Source organism: Leopardus geoffroyi, chromosome D3, assembly GCF_018350155.1.
Source record: "Leopardus geoffroyi isolate Oge1 chromosome D3, O.geoffroyi_Oge1_pat1.0, whole genome shotgun sequence".
NCBI lineage: Eukaryota > Metazoa > Chordata > Mammalia > Carnivora > Felidae > Leopardus > Leopardus geoffroyi.
The window spans coordinates 16913699-16929273 of NC_059339.1; the positions used below are offsets into that span (position 1 = coordinate 16913699).

General features: G+C 48.7%; 1 protein-coding gene across 2 annotated transcripts; it reads left to right on the plus strand.

Moving 5' to 3' along the window:
- Positions 1–320: 320 nt before the first annotated feature.
- Positions 321–15575, plus strand: MLEC (malectin). 2 transcript variants are annotated; one of them, XM_045458199.1, is made up of 5 exons: positions 321–594; positions 7452–7630; positions 8218–8394; positions 8501–8558; positions 9969–15575. In XM_045458199.1, exons 1-5 carry the CDS (start codon positions 591–593, stop codon positions 10196–10198), a joined length of 648 nt encoding a protein of 215 aa, XP_045314155.1. In that variant the 5' UTR covers positions 321–590; the 3' UTR covers positions 10199–15575. The 2 variants fall into 2 exon arrangements, with proteins under 2 accessions (XP_045314155.1, XP_045314154.1); XM_045458198.1 differs by lacking the exon at positions 321–594 and adding an exon at positions 616–1059.

Below are 15575 nucleotides of genomic sequence, written 5' to 3' on the forward strand. Positions count from 1 at the left end.
CCCTCCCCCACAAGGCCACGCATTTCCGCTGCGTTGGAGCCTTCTGATTGGACGGCCGTCTGGACGCTACCACCAGCCCAGAGCTCGCTAAGGGGTGGGGGCGGGGTCTTGTCCCCGTGGGACTCTCGCCCTGAAGACCTGTGCTAGCAACCTGTCTAGGAGAGGATGGGTTTTTTGCCTCACACAGAGAAAAAGACTGAGGCTCGGGTCGAAAGAGTTTCCACTGCTTCTCCTACTAGAGCTTATGTTCATGCCTCTCCCTGAGAAAAGAGGGGGCGGGAAAGTGGGCAACGCACCCCTACCCGGAGCCTATTCGGTCCCAGGATCTGGAGCACCGGAAGTGTTGGCGACGTGTCAGTGCGCCCTACTCTAAACCTTCCCTCCCAGGCCACCTTTCCTATTCAGCTGCAGGATTCCGGGGCCGCCTGGGCGCTGCACCCCGCCACTTCCGCATTGAACCGCCGCTTCAACCGAACTCCCCACCTCTGCGCGCGCTCCCTCTCGAGCCTGTTGGTTGGGCTGGCTCCTGGGAGTAGCCACGCCCTTTCCCTCGCCCGGAAGCCAATGGACGGGCGTCTCCCGGCTGGGCGATGGGTAATTAATGAGGGCCGGGCGCTGATTGGCTGTAGGGTCGTGGGGGGCTGGGCGGCGGGGTAGGTTGTTCCTGAGGTGGGAGGCGGCACCCGTGGCTGAGAAGGAGGCCTGAGAGCGACATGTCCCCGGCGACTGAAGCTGAGCGGCCCGTGGCGCTGTTTTTCTGAGCCCGGGGCGGCCTGGCGGCCGACTGAGGACGAGGGTCGGCGGAGGCTGCCCCCGCTGTGGTGGCCGCCATGCTGGAGGCCCGGGCGGTTGGGGGAGCCGGCGTGGCGCTCCTGCAACTGCTATTGCTGCTGCTGCTGCCGCCGGCGCTCCGGGGGCCGGGGCTCGGCGTGGTCTGTTCGGCGGGGGCCGGGCTGCCCGAGAGCGTCATTTGGGCCGTCAACGCGGGCGGCGAGGCGCATGTGGACGTGCACGGGATCCACTTCCGCAAGGACCCTTTGGAAGGTCGGGTGGGCCGAGGTGAGAGCCCCTCAGCCGAGCCGTGGGATCCGGGGCCTGCCGTGCTGGGCGCAGTCGACCGAGGGCTGCGGGCTCTGAGCCCCTTCCTCGACCCTGGGGCCACGTCTCCGGAGCCAAGTCCGTCTCTGCGGTTTCCTCAGGGACCCGGTCAGAGCTCAGAGCCTGGCGCGGTCTCGAAGCTACGAAGAGAGATTGAGGCAGAGTTGGCGAGAAGTTATATTTGGACCTCACATCCTGCATTTTCTTAACCCCTCTCTTCCAGCCGATCTGGGAAACTAAAGACGAGGGCGGCTTGTTGCCACCTCGAGGCCTCACGGATCGTAGGTTATCAGTGTCCCAGGCCTGGGTGGTTTTGCTGTGCTGTATTACGACCGTTCCTGCTAGATTCTTGCCATCCCAGAAATCGGCCGCTCTCCTTACCCCTTCTGGAGGAGCGGGGCTTGATTCTTAGCCGGAATAGAAAGGAATCTTCGAAGAAGATGAGCCAGGAAAGTTTGATTGTAGCCTCCTCCTGCTTCCCCCTTTAGAGTGAGGACTATGTGTGCTCAAAAGTAGAAGCTGAGGCCACCCCAGAGGGTGGTTGTACTGAAGCCATCCTGCACGTGAGGCTGGTGGAGTGTCAACTGGGTCAGCCAGTGGAACCATCGGAGTATTCTATCCGAGAGTGTGTAGAGCGTGTAGTGCCTACCCTAAGAAGTCTTGAGGGGTAGGATTCCAGTGTATGGGGAAAATGATTCTGACTTAACTGACCAGCAACAGTAGTTTTCACAGAGCTGCGCAGTTCTCAAAGTTAGTGTAAGAATGGCGGGGTGGGGGTGGGGGGGAGCTGGCTAAAAATGCAGATTCCAGACCTAATAGATTAAACCCACGTTTCTGCACCAGGGGCTTCTGATGTTGGGCATCCTCAGACCAGACTTTGGGAAAATCTGCTCTAGACTCTTTTCTTCTGTTAAGTGGGATTGGACAACAGGTTTAAGAGGGAAGTTCCTTATTTCATGTGTTGGAAGGAGATTTATGTTGTATGCTGGGTTCAGAGGCTGCCAAATTGGCAGTGTGCCATCTCCAGAAAACTAAGAGACAGACTTTCTCTCATTCTTTCCACGATGCCCAGATTTGGCTCTTGCCTTTACGAAAGGGTTTAACTTAGTTCTTCCAAGTTAATTGCAGTGTCCCGGAGTTTGTTGTATTCGAGGGTTTATTGCTTCCGTACATGTGAGGATGTTGGGACACAGGGCTGTTTTCTGAAGTTCTGTGTTTGTCTTGGAATTTACTTGGCCCTGGCATGTAGGTCTCAGTGGCCTGGGTTCAGCTGAGTCAGGGCCCCGGTCTTTAGCAGCTGTAACAGCAGCCAAAGCCAGACTTCACATAAGCACGAGGTCACTGCTGTCTCCATCCTGGACCCTTCCTCTTTCTTCATGGGTGTGGGCAGGGAGGAAGGAGCTCTTGAGGAAACTAGAGACCGTTTGTGGACTTTGCCTCTTGAGATAGGAATGGTGAGGACGCGTGCAGATGGTTTCTTTCACTTGACAGATACCAGGCTTTACATATTACGTGATCCTATTAGGTTTATTGTGCAGAGGAAAAAGCTAAGACCATGCAGGTTCAGTTCCCAGTTCAGAAATCCTGGTTTTAATTTGCTGGTGCAGGTGATTTGCAGGGAGAGGGTGTGGTGCTGGTCAGCAGTCAGCCAGGCTCTCTGTCCTTGGGTTATTGGCTCATGGTTGCAATTTCTTTGGAGGGGTTTATTGTAGCAGGTAAAATTACACGAGACCTACCAAAGCTCGTGTGTACTGGAATCCTGTCTTGGACCCCAGCCTTTGGGGTGCTCTATAAACAGAGGTTCCCTGCTCCACTCTGTCAGAGTGTAACAGACAGGGGCCATGAAGTGTAGCGGTAGGAAGGGGTGGATGGAGAGTGGAGGCTGGTTGTCAACTGTGGCTTGGACCAGCCTGTTGCATCATTGCACTTACTGGGTTCCTGACTGGGTCTTAGATTCGATTCAGATCTTAGATCTGGGTCTTAGATTCGATTCAGCTTCCATTCTCCGGACGCATCTCTGTAGTTTCTGTGCTAAGGAGTCGGTGCCACCAAGGGAAGTGTAGCTGTTCACTCTGCCTTCCCTTCCCTGGCACTGTTTGGGTGGGATGTGCCAGGTATTTGGAGACCCTTGCTCCATGCAGCTATTACGCTAATTGCAGTAGGAGCTGTATGTCTAATTTCTTTTGCCACATGCCGGCGATATTGTTTCCAGCATTGGTCCGTTTTATGTTGAATGGATTTAGGCATTTGTTGCCAAGTTAATCCAGATAAGGGTTTGGCCTGCTTTTGAACTTGATGTTTCTCTATAGTGTCTTTGTAGTTCAGCATTCTTGTAACCGTGAGTGGCTTAGGGCACCTAGTGGCTTTTGCTTTCAAAGGCACTTCATAATGTTTCTTGAATTTCATTTCTGCCTTGAGGGTAGCTAGTGCTCACAGGAGATCCTCATAGCCCGGGAAAGGCTTTTTCAACTTGTGGGCTTCACCAGATGGAAATACCACTATAGAGTGCTCAACCTGGGGCTTTGGCATGCTGCAAATTCCAGGTTCTTGCTCATTCTGGGTTCCTCCTGACGCAGGAGGAAAAGGCCTGGTTATTTGGCCTGAGGGCCCAGGACTTGGCCTGGTTTTAGGAGAGGCTATTTCCTCTTCATAGAAAGATATCTGCCAATCATTTGTATGACCTTGAAGAACAGGCTTTACCTCTCTGGGCCTTGTTTTCCTTTGTACTATAACTTCTCGTGCTCTAGAAATCAGTGACCTGAGTCTGAAAACTCTCTTGCCCAGAGTGGGTTTAAGTGTCTCTATCTTTCTCTGTTCTTGATAACCTTTCACACGAAGTTATAAGTAGGGCAGAACATGGTTCCAGAGGGGAAAAAAGGTGGCTAAGGGCCTGAACCTATTAGATTACTAATTCTGCAGGCCTAAGGAAGACCCTTTTCTGGGCAGCCTTCCTTTTGGCTGGGGAGGGATTTGGCTCTGGGGAGATTAGAGCATGAAAGACGCTGAGGGTCACTGCTGTGTCTGATTTGCTTAAGGCTGTGGGATTTGTTTAGAATTTTCTCTCCATACTTTCACCTAAGAGGCCGGCTTCATCTGCAGGCCCTCTAAGTAGCAGAAGTTCACAGGTAGAGAACTTAGGTAGGCGGTATCCCCATTTTACAGGTTAAAAAAACACCTAGAGATAATAATCTGTTCCAAATCATATAGTAGTTTGCAGAGCCAGGGTTCAAATCCAGGCCTGTCTTACTCTCAAACTGGAGCTGAATTTTTTAAGTCGCCTGGCTCCTCCATTGTCCTGAACTAAGTAAGAAACAGCAGACGTAACGTAGGCCCTTTGGCCCTTCCTTTTTGATTAACCGAATCCTCAAGGTTCCCCGCCTCAGTGCTTTCAGAATAATTCTTTATGGACTCGCCTTGCGTGGGAAGGAAGTGACTGAGAAGAATAAGCTAGCGGTCAGGTGGGAGGCCTAACCTCGGGGTGGCAAGGGTGGGGTGGCAAGGGTGGAGTGCCACAGCAGCTCTGCAGTGGTGGTCTCGTGTAGGACAGCTTCCAGCTCATTCTGGCTTTTTCACTGCTGTGGTTCCTCACTGCAGTTTTCCAATTTTTTATTACTTCCATTTCCACTTGGTCCATTCCCTAAACTCCTGGGAGTGGAGGCATCTTTTTTTTTTTTTTTTTTTTTTCTTTGGTGCTTATTGTGTGCATATGCTTGCCTAGGTGGCATACCTTTATGTCTGTCTGTGTCTCTATGAGGCACTGTATTAAGCTGTTTACAGATCTCCCTACATGCAACCTGTGGGATAGGTGTTATCCCCATTTTATAGGTGAGAAGACAAATCGTTCCACACCACATGGTAGGCGGCGGAGCCAGGATTCAAATCCAGGCCTGGGGATTCAAATCCTCAAACTGGGGCTGAATTTTTCAAACAGCCTGGTTCCTCCATTGTCCCGAACTAAGAAGCAGCAGACATAATGTAGGCCCTTTGGCCCCCTTCCTTTCTGGTTAACTGTCTGAGCTGTATTGTGCCAACTTCAGCAGTGTGCTGACTGTGTACACGTCACTGTATTTTAGAGAGATCTGTTTAGCTGTGAATACCTAAAGTCTAAAGGGGAAAGAAAGAAACCCTTTTTACTGCTGCATCACTTGGGACTTGGACAAATGCAACTTTGCATGTGGCAGATCTCCTGGGAAAGCTACTTGGGCTTTACAGGAAAAATATTTAAAGGTAATTCCAAGGTTGTTAAGTAGTTTTTATTCACATGGCTGAGTTTTGTGAGTTGTGAGACCGCGGATCTTACAGATTACATTACTGTCAGTTTCTCACTTTTTCCGCTCACGAGAAAGAAAGAAAGAAAAAAGATTCCCCACACATGTATAAAATTTCCTGTGTATGTAAAAAGCAAATGTAGTTAATGTTCCAAATTTGTAAGGATCATGGTCCTCTTGGAAGAAGGGAATTCTTAGAGCTCAAGTGGAAGAGAAATAGCAGTCTTTTAACCTTCATGGTATAAGGGTTTGAGCCTGGGAAAGAGCTGAGGCATGTTGGCAGTCCGTCCTTTGTAGTGCTACTTGGCCACCCTTTGATTTCTTGAGAAGAAAGAAAAAGAAAAAAGCATGAAGACAAAATCGCAATAAGTTTCCTGTTGCATTGTCTCATCAGGTCCATCTGATGTCACGGCTAACTGTTCACTTACAGGAACTGTTAACAGTTATGTTTATTTTTTTGAGGGCTTGACCTTAGCCACTGGCTCTTTTAGTTACTCTTTCACCTTCCTTAGAGATAAAAGATCCTGTTGGAGTTGTGGTGATTCAGATGATAAAGCTCCAGGGATGACTGCTCTTGGACATCTCCCAAAGGATCTAGGTGCCAAATGTCTTCAGAGTCATCATGTGAGATTGGAAGGTGGTCTTGAAATCTTAATCCCAGGCTGGAGGAGAGACTAGGCGGGTGTACTGAAATCATTGCTAGTCTGCAGTTTGGAAAGTAGATTATGGAGCACTGGGAAACCTCATTGTGTTTACAGGATAAAGGAGTCAGAGAGGCTACTCTCTGAAGGAGGAAGCGTAGCTATTCATCTCTGAGGCTGGAGTGTGATCAGTGTCTAATATTTGAGGCAAGACCCCAGTTTAATTTGTTATGTGGTGGGGGGAGAAAAACATGTGTAATCTTGTCTCCTACTAAGGTTGGGGGAAGAAGGCTGGGGGCAGTAGAGGTTTTTGACTTTTTGATACTGACTCAAGGTATGTAACTTTTTACCTTTTTTTTTTTTTTTTTTTTTTTTTTTTTAAATGTAAGCTTTACCCTCAGTGTGGGGCATGAACACTCATGACTCTGAGGTTAAGAGTCACATGCTGTATCAACTGAGCCAGCCAGGCACCTCTAACTTTTTACTTTTACCCTGCCTTATTCCTTATCAGTGTGTGAGATGGGAAAGGTGGCTCCCCCAGGACTTGGGCATCTTAGGCCAGAGGTGCCAATAGGACCTTGGCAGATTTTTTTCCTGCGAGGATGGCTTAGCCCTATGGAAAGAATAGCATAGCTTCACTGCTCCTCAGGCACCTCCTTAGTTGCTGTTTGTTGGTTCAGCGAATCATCTTGAGTGCCTATTTATGTGCCAGGGACTTTGTTAGGTGCTGGGGCTACATTAGGAACTTTTTGGTTCTAAACTCTTTTGGATTAACTGGGGATACGTTCAGGAGAGAGTAGGTGAGGTTGAGTTTTGTGAGTTTGTGGGAAGTAAGGTGCTTGCACGTAAAAGAAATTAGTATCACGCCCTTCTTTTTGTGAGCATATTTCTCTGGTATTTACCACCCTTGGAACTTTGTGAATGAAAATTATAAAAAGCAACTAAGCTGGTATCTTATTTGTAGTAAAGACAATGCAGAATGACTTGCCTAACATTTCCTGTTTGTTTTAGACCCTTGAGCTTTTCTGAATGAAAAAAACTCTTTGAACTTAATGGTCTTGCAGAGTTCCTGGCCATCCCCCCCTGTTTTATGAGGTTTGTCTGAAGCTCCCTTCTCAGGGAGCCAGGAGCTGTAGCTTTTGCCTGTTTTCTTCCTGTCACTCTCTGCGGTTGAGGAAAGTCATTTTAACAAGCTTCTAAGAAGTTCTTCTCTGTTGGGGTGATTAGTGTTTGGTTTCTTTCACTTTTTCTTCCTTAGAGCCATTAGGCTCTCTGATGCTTGCCTTTGTGTCTGGTCACTTTAAAGCCAGATGCAGAGGGGGTGGCCCCTTCCCCTGGGAGGGTTACTGGCATTGCCCCAGAAATGACTCTGGCAGTTGTGGGGTGTCTGCAATTTTTGTGTGTCTTGCCTCTGATGTGGTGTCTCTTTGTCTTTTGTCCCCAGCCTCCGACTATGGTATGAAACTGCCAATCCTGCGTTCCAACCCCGAGGACCAGATCCTGTATCAAACAGAGCGGTACAATGAGGAGACTTTTGGCTACGAAGTGCCCATCAAGGAGGAGGGGGACTACGTGCTCGTGTTGAAATTTGCTGAGGTCTACTTTGCACAGTCCCAGCAGAAGGTGAGGCCTGGTCAGTGGGACATTGCCACTCTTGGATAGTCCCCTGCTATGGGCCAGAGAATGTAAGAGCCTCCCCAGAAGGGAGGAACAGGTGAGCTTTGAGGAGAAGCTGGATTCCTTCTGCCCCTCGAGAAGCGATGTCCCATTACTCACAAGGCTGCACTTGCCTTGGGGGTTGGTGACAGAAGGCAATGCCAGAATCTTAGTTCTTGGCAACTAACTGATCCTGGTCGTCTTCCTTACTTGTCAGCACCTTCTTGTTTTTAGCCTTATTCTTTTCCTGTCTCTTCTTATGAATTTCCTTCTTTCCATGTTGAGCTTTTTTTTTTTTTTTTCCCATGTTGAGCTTTTTGTTTATATTCTTTGTTTCCTAAGGCCAGTATGAGACCTTGACCATGAAGGAACATGGCTTTGATTTGGCTCATGTAAAGAACTCTGTACCCTTGACTATATCCAGCTCTTTCATTTTAAAAATTATTTCTGAACTTGAAGCCCAAGCAGGTACATGATGTCCAGCTGCTAAAGGAGTATGAAGCTGATGGTTTTGACATTGTCTCTCTTTCTTTTTTTTTTTTTAATCGTGGAAGGTATTTGATGTGCGACTGAATGGCCATGTCGTGGTGAAGGACTTGGACATCTTTGATCGTGTTGGGCACAGCACAGCTCATGATGAAATCATCCCTATGAGCATCAGAAAGGGAAAGCTGAGTGTCCAAGGGGAGGTGTCCACCTTCACAGGGAAACTCTACATCGAGTTTGTAAAGGTAATGCTCTCCCTCTGCCTTCCCAGCTGAGGAGATGTTTAAAAGAGTGGGGGTGGGGGAATGTTTACTGCTGTGTGGTGCTGACCCTGGTTCTCCCATTTCCCAGGGGTACTATGACAATCCCAAAGTTTGTGCACTCTACATCATGGCTGGGACAGTGGATGGTAAGTGGTGTTTTTAACTTGCTTTTTTGCCTTGGTCTGAAGGATATGATTGAGGAAAGCCTTGGGGGAATAATTTAGCCATTCACTTTTGTATAAACACTTAAAGCCAAATTGTGGGGAATCCAAAGCCAGATGGATGGGGACGGAGTGCAGCATGGTGCTGACCATAGCTTTGGAGTAAGGTCTGTGTTCAGATTTTGTTGCTGCCACTTAATCAGCTGTTTGGTTTTGGACAAATTCCTTTAAGCTCACTGTAAATGGGGCTTAATAATGGTACCTACTGGTGTGCCTTGACCCTTCTAGTCTTGGAATCGCCTAAAACCTGTCCTTATTCTCTTTCTTTGACATCAATTTCCTAGGGGCAGAAAGGGAAAAGGCAAAAGAGGGAGGAGTCTTTCAGCGTTTCGGTGTGCTCTCGGGCATTGCTCAACCGCACTGGACAAAAGTCCACTTCCGAATGTCTCCTTGTCCTTGGGATCCAGCCTTAGGGTATATCACTTTCTCAGCATTGAGATGATCCTGGCTGCCAGCTTCCCAGGCTGATTTTTGCACAGAAAGCTGGTGTCTTAGTGACTTTTCTCTTTCATTCGGCCTCTGTACCCTTTCCCGAAACTCATCCTTAATGCAACAAGGAGCTCATCCTGTTGTCTTGATGTGTCCCAAGATGCTGGTGTTATGACATCTAGGCAGATGTCTTGCCACAAAAACAGATTTGTAGCTTGGGTCCCTAAGGAGCAGGCAGAACAGAGGGGTGGTGTGTGCTGACAACCCAGGGCCCTGTAGCTCAGCTTTTCCTCAGTTGCTGTGTGAATCAGAAGGGCACATGGGATTGTGGAGGCTGCAGAAGGGATTTGAAAAGGTTAAGTTTTGGGTGTCGAGTCATTGCCACTGTTCAGTCCAGTCCTCACGGTTCTGAAGAAGGAGAAAAGGAAGGTGATAGGAAGCCTCCCTGGGGTAGGTCTTTTACTACATTTTAGTTGAATCTAAAAAAGACTGGTGTTTGCGGCCATCTGCTATTCTCTAGGCCAGGAGTTGTTTCTGCTACATCTGTTTTTTTGCTGTAGACCTTGCATAGGTCATAGCATCTCTTTATTGTGGCTCATTTATGGCTCTTAAAGGTCTCACTTAAATGGTGTGAGTCTTGGGGCGCCTGGGTGGCTCAGTCGGTTGAGCATCCGACTTTGGCTCAGGTTGTGATCTCATGGTTTGTGGGTTCGTGCCTTGCGTCAAGCTCTGTGCTGACAGCTCGGAGCCTGGAACCTGCCTTGGATTCTGTGTCTCCCTCTCTGCCCCTCCCCTGCTCGCACTCTGTCTGTCTGTCTCTCTCTCAAAAATAAATAAACATTAAAAAAAAATTTTTTTTTAAATGGTGTGGGTCTTACTTAAAAGATGTCTACTTTCTTGTGTCAGATGTACCAAAGCTGCAGCCTCATCCAGGACTGGAGAAGAAAGAAGAGGAAGAAGAAGAAGAAGAATACGATGAAGGGTCTAATCTCAAAAGACAGACCAATAAGAATCGGGTGCAGTCAGGCCCCCGCACGCCCAACCCCTATGCCTCGGACAACAGCAGCCTCATGTTTCCCATCCTGGTGGCCTTTGGAGTCTTCATTCCAACCCTCTTCTGCCTCTGCCGGTTGTGAGAACAAATACCATCCTGAACAGGGTGAAGGGGTGTGGGAAAGAAACCGAACATGTTGGTTTTGGTTTCTGTATTTTTCACAGTGATTAACAGACAAACAAACAAAACCACACACAAAAATTAAAGGAGAAAAAAAGAGGCAGAGTGGGTAGAGAGCAGCCCTTATCCACCACTGGTCCCAGCCCTGCTTCAGTCCTCGTGCTCTCTTTGTGGCTGGCCCCAGCCGTCTCTTTCCTCTCCAGGGTACTTAAGGTGAAGCAGATCCTCCATGTTCAAGGAGCCCCATCTGCACACCTAGTGGAAAGGACTCTGAACCCAGAGCAGACGTGGTTCCTTTTTTTAGGTTAGAAATTAACAGCAGGGAAATGTCATCTTATTACCTGAGAAGACCAGCGCTGGGAGTTGGGTATGTTCTGAAGTTATGTCCAGATAAGTTTTCAGATGTCCTGGGATTGAAAGTGTGTGTGCTTTGTGTATGTGTGAAGGTGTATCATTTGTATGATAAGACGAAAACAGAAGGGGGATTAAAAAAAAAAAAAAAAAGAAAAGAAAATTAGATACTTCCTTACTTGGAAGCCTTTCTGGTTTCAGCCCAGTGATGGTTCCACCTTAAGTGTTTGCGCTTTGTCATTGCTTGTCTCCCTGACATATGCCAGTTAGAGGACTGTCTGGTATCCAAGACGATTAGTTTATGTCAGGTCCTCAAGTTGCCTCTGACTTGTTACCACAACAAATCATTTTGATTTCAGTGCCTGTTGGGGACTTTGATTTCTTCTCATTTTTTTCCCCCTTTAATCTGGCCCATTTGAAATCTCTTCTCTCTCTCTCAATCATCCCGCTAAATTATTGCCAAGAAGGGAAGGCGACCTGGGGATTTGGGGTTCCCTCTGCTTGAATGTCTTATCCTCTACCACCTCACCTTGTTGGTACCTCCCTCCCTGGATCTCTGAGCCAGCAGCCAGGAGGACCTGACCCAGCAGTTCTTTTACTGGCCCCTTTGTAGGGTCTTGCTGCCAGGGGACAGGGATGCTTTCCAGCCTGCAGCAACAGAACACTTGACCTTAAAAGTCTTCTCTGGTCTTTGGATTAGAAAAGGCTTATGTTAGCATAACTTAAGAGCCACCTCAGAGACTTGAGCCCTACTAAGTGACTGACCACTGTTTAGAGTGTCTATCTAGTATCTGATGTTCATTTATTCCCATGTCCTTCTGTGTCACAAGTCAACCAGTTTTGGTTTATGCCTAGAGCTGCCCCAAGAAATTAGACTCATTGTCTGTATCTGGCCCACTGGCGCCTCTTCCCGATCCTAGCAGTCTGCCCCTTTCCTTTCATTTCCCTGTCTGAGCTGCAGTTGGGTTCTTGGTGTGACGGAGCTGAAAGATTTCTAGTCAGCCATAGTCCTGGCAGCTCTGAAGCCAGCCTTAGCATCAAGTGGCTGTCTTCAATTCCCTGGAAAAACTTGTACAGGAAATGAAGGTTCCCTGTTGCCTTTCTTTCTGGTCACTGTTATTCTTTTCCCAGTTAGAGCAACAATGAGGGAGGACCCAACCAAGCTACACAGAGTTTTGTGGATGGAAAGCAGCAGGGTTAGCTTCCGCTTGGGCTAGAGCAGCATAGAATCTCAGACCAGGCTCATCTTTTTAGAATGTGTTTAATTTTGTCTTTTTTTTTTTTTTAATGTGTTTGAAGAGCTCCACGCATTTGAATTGCTTATGTGACAAAGTAAGTAGCTCTTGGGCTCATGGCCTGGGTTTTGGCTCTTAATGAGTTACTCTGGGCCAGCATTTAGTCCTTTGAGAGTGGGAGCCCTTTATTTTAGCTGTGACTTAGGCCTCAGTAGTAGGGGATTGAGTCAGGCATCTGGATGACTGTGGCCTGAGGCCGCAATAAGAGGAACACTTCCTGGAGTGCTTCACAAAGCTCCCTGCTTTGAAGGATGGCATCCTGTAGCCTTGGTCTGGGGCACCCCTTGCCCAGGGCAATGGACGTCCTGACTAATTGGGCTTCTGACAGTGGCTTTGGTTCCCCTTCCATCAGATCTCCTCAAAGCTGTAGGCCACTGTCAGTGGAGTAGACAAGAGGAGGAAGGAGGACTCGCTGCCTCCATTTTGCCTTGTTTGTTAGTTTGCCTGGGTCTTTGAGGAAGGAGGGGTCCCGCCTACTCACCTCAACCCATCCCTTCAGTGACTCAGAGTCTCAGAAGGAAACCCTGGCTCCTGGGGCCATTTCCTAACGGTACTGTAAGCCAAGCAGCTTTGCTTCCAAGCCCACCCCTGTTTCCAAGCTCACTCCTTTCCCCTGAGCCCAGGGATAGGGATGGGCATTTTCCTCTGCTTGTGTCTGAAAGGAAGGAACATCTTTCTATGGCTCACAAAAACTAAAGAAGAAGTGAGGAAACAGGAAGAAGTATGGTGGGGGGCTGGGGTAGAGTCCCCTGGAGCCAAGTCCACCCAGCTAACAGCTGCCCAGGGCTGGTCACAGCTGGCCCATGATGCTGAACTTGAAAGCTTTTTTTTTGTTCGGGGGGGGGGGGGAGCTCCTTCAAGATGATATAGGTACATGAAGTTTAGGTTAAAGGGGTGGGGTGGGGCACTCTTTATTTTTATTTTTGTATTGTGTACGTCACAAATTACTCTGTTCGTTGTTTGCTTTTTGCACTGTTTGTTCTCCTGCCTGTATTTTGAGCTAGTGCTAGGACCAGGCAGCTATGCTGTAGGGAGTCTGTCTGGGGTTGGGGAGGTGATGAGGGATGCCACTTAGCTCTGGGGAAGGGGAGGCCTGGACTCTTCTACTGGATCCATGCACTGTTCTAGGTTTTCAGATCTCCCTGAGCCCAGCTGGCCAAAGCCAAGAGCAGACGGCCAAGGTGAAACTCCTTTTGCCAGGAATGTGGCTTCGGTTCAGTTTCTGGGTGGACCACATTAAGATGTTCTGCTGGGGATAGACTGAGAGTCTTCAGTGTAGCTCTGATTTGGGTCAGGGGCCAGCTGGCCTTTTTGGGTTTCACTCATGCTGACTGAAACATCCTGCCAGGAAATAATCTGTGGGACTCATGTCCCCTAAACCAGATCCATATTTCTGTAACATCTCCACTATGGAGGAGAAGCTGCTCAGTGGATATCTTGAATTCTGGTGACTTGAAAAATGGTTATCTTCGAGTGTCAGTGGTGTTAGACTCCCGGGTGGTGGGGGTGGGGGCGGCACAGGGCCTGTAGGGTCACTACCGGCTGGTTTGAGAATGTAACCTTTTCTCTTTTTTCCACTGTTTGCCTAAGAGATACTGGCCTGAAATTGGGAGAGCACATTAGAGGTCAATTAGGCTTTGAAGAGATGGGGTGAAGTTCAAGTTAAGTTTACCTGCCCCTTTCTGTGTCTGGAAACTAATCTGGTTTTGGAATTGTGTTTTGACTTCTTTATCTTTTTAGAGAAGCTTCTGTTTTAAGGAATTTCTCTTCCTTCTTATCCTGCTTCTACTTTCTCCTGGGAAGACCTGGCCATGGCTTCTAGAATCTCAGTTGAACTTCAGAAAACAGCAGCAGTATTTTCCCTTTCCTAGCACATATACTCCTTTCTCTAGAAATTGGCTCACCTTGGGAAGACCAGGGAAAGAGTCCACGGGTTCTCTACCCTCCCTGGAGATTGGGGCAGGACCCACCCCGGTCAGCACAGTGCCTTTTCCTCTCCTGCTCTGAGCCAGGGTGGGCATTCCCTTTAGATTCAGGTCTGGGCAGGGGTCTTACAGTCCCTGCCGTGGGGCTGCTTCCCCATCCCTTTCTCCCCCTCCCCTTTGCTGGCCGACTCTAACCTAATTCAAGTGTCTTCTTGCCTCGAGGAGCCTTAATGGCATCAAGTGGCAACATGTAATATTGTCCTCTATGCCTCTCCAAAGGACCTAGGAGAGCAGGTGAACTTTCCAAAGTGAGAGAGTAACAGATGCTCCTGTTCAAAACAAGGGGAGGAGGAGGAGATGCTTGGGCCTCCTTCTGCTGTGGCTCTGGGGGAAAGGAGCCTGGGGTAAGGCTCAGTGATAGTGCGGAAGCAGAACCAGAAACACCCGGGATCTGTTCAGAAATCTTAGAAGTCTGCTTCTCTTCTATGGAAAGATATAATTAGTGATCAAAGAGCTCTAAAAATATTGCAAAGAAGCCTTAATGTTCAAGCTTCAGAGAGATCAGAGTAATTTCTCCCGTTCTGTCCGAGCTAGGACTCTTTCTGTATTTAGACCTCTTCTGGGGCAAGAGGGCTAGATTTCCTCATTTTATTACGAGACCAGATTGGCATCAGTGGGTCAGCTGCCCAGCTAGGGCGGATTTCTTCTTTTTACGTGGGTGGCTTGCTGCCGATCTAGTTTGTCCTTCCCCAGCTGCCTTTTGGGTGGCCTGCCTTCGGCTGCCAAATCATTTTGATAAGAGCAGATAATTTGGGGACTGGCTGGACTGGCAGAAAAAGAGCAGGATGGATCTCTTGGGACAGTCCCCTCCCACCCCCCACCCCCTCCAGGATCATAAAGACAAGGAGCCAGGATTGTGCCGGCAGCCAGGGAAACAGTAGTCCTGTTAGAGTTGGCAGGGAGGGCCCTGGCACCTCTCACATCCAGGCAGTCTTGTGAGGTGGGGGCACACAGCACCAGGAGAAGCAGAACTTCGTTCTCACCTCTATTTTGAGCTTCAGTGCTTTATTTCAGTATGAGGGAAAACAACAACAAACTGAAGTGTGCTTTCCGTCCTTTGAAAGGACAACTGTCAGGAAAGGAGAGCCGAGTTGCCAGGTGGGAGGGGAGAATTGGCAGGGAGAGTCTTTACGGCAAAACCAGGAATGAGGCGTTCTTGACTCCTCTTCCCTGGCGTGTTACGATCCAGGGAATGAAAAGAAATTTGACCCTGGATTAGTTCCCTCTTTGGATCCTCCTTCCATCATGTTCTCACACACTAGGACCAGCTGCCCATTCTGAGCTCAGAGCAGCCTCTTCAACAATTATTGGCCTAACCTGGCTTGTCAGGAAACCACCCCTGTCTCCCTCCCCCCCCCCCCCCCCCATTGGGCCTGGCTGCTCTGTTCTATACCAAGTACTGGAGAAGAGTGGCAAGTTCTTAGTAGGCCTGGTAGCTCCTGGATTCCCATCCTCTCCCTGCCGCGGCGAAACAAACTGTAGCCACAACATGCATTTACAGCAGCACAGTGAGATGTGATTGAGGGGCTTTGAACCTGGCTGGCCCGGGAAAGCAGTGGGGGGTGGATAGAGCTGTCTTTCCTTCTGGGCTGTCTCCATCTGTCCCTACCCCTTACATGCCCCATCCTACTCCCACCAAAAAGTAAAAAAATCAGGATGTTTTTCACTGTCCATTGCTTTGTGTTTTAATAAACAATTTGCAGTGACA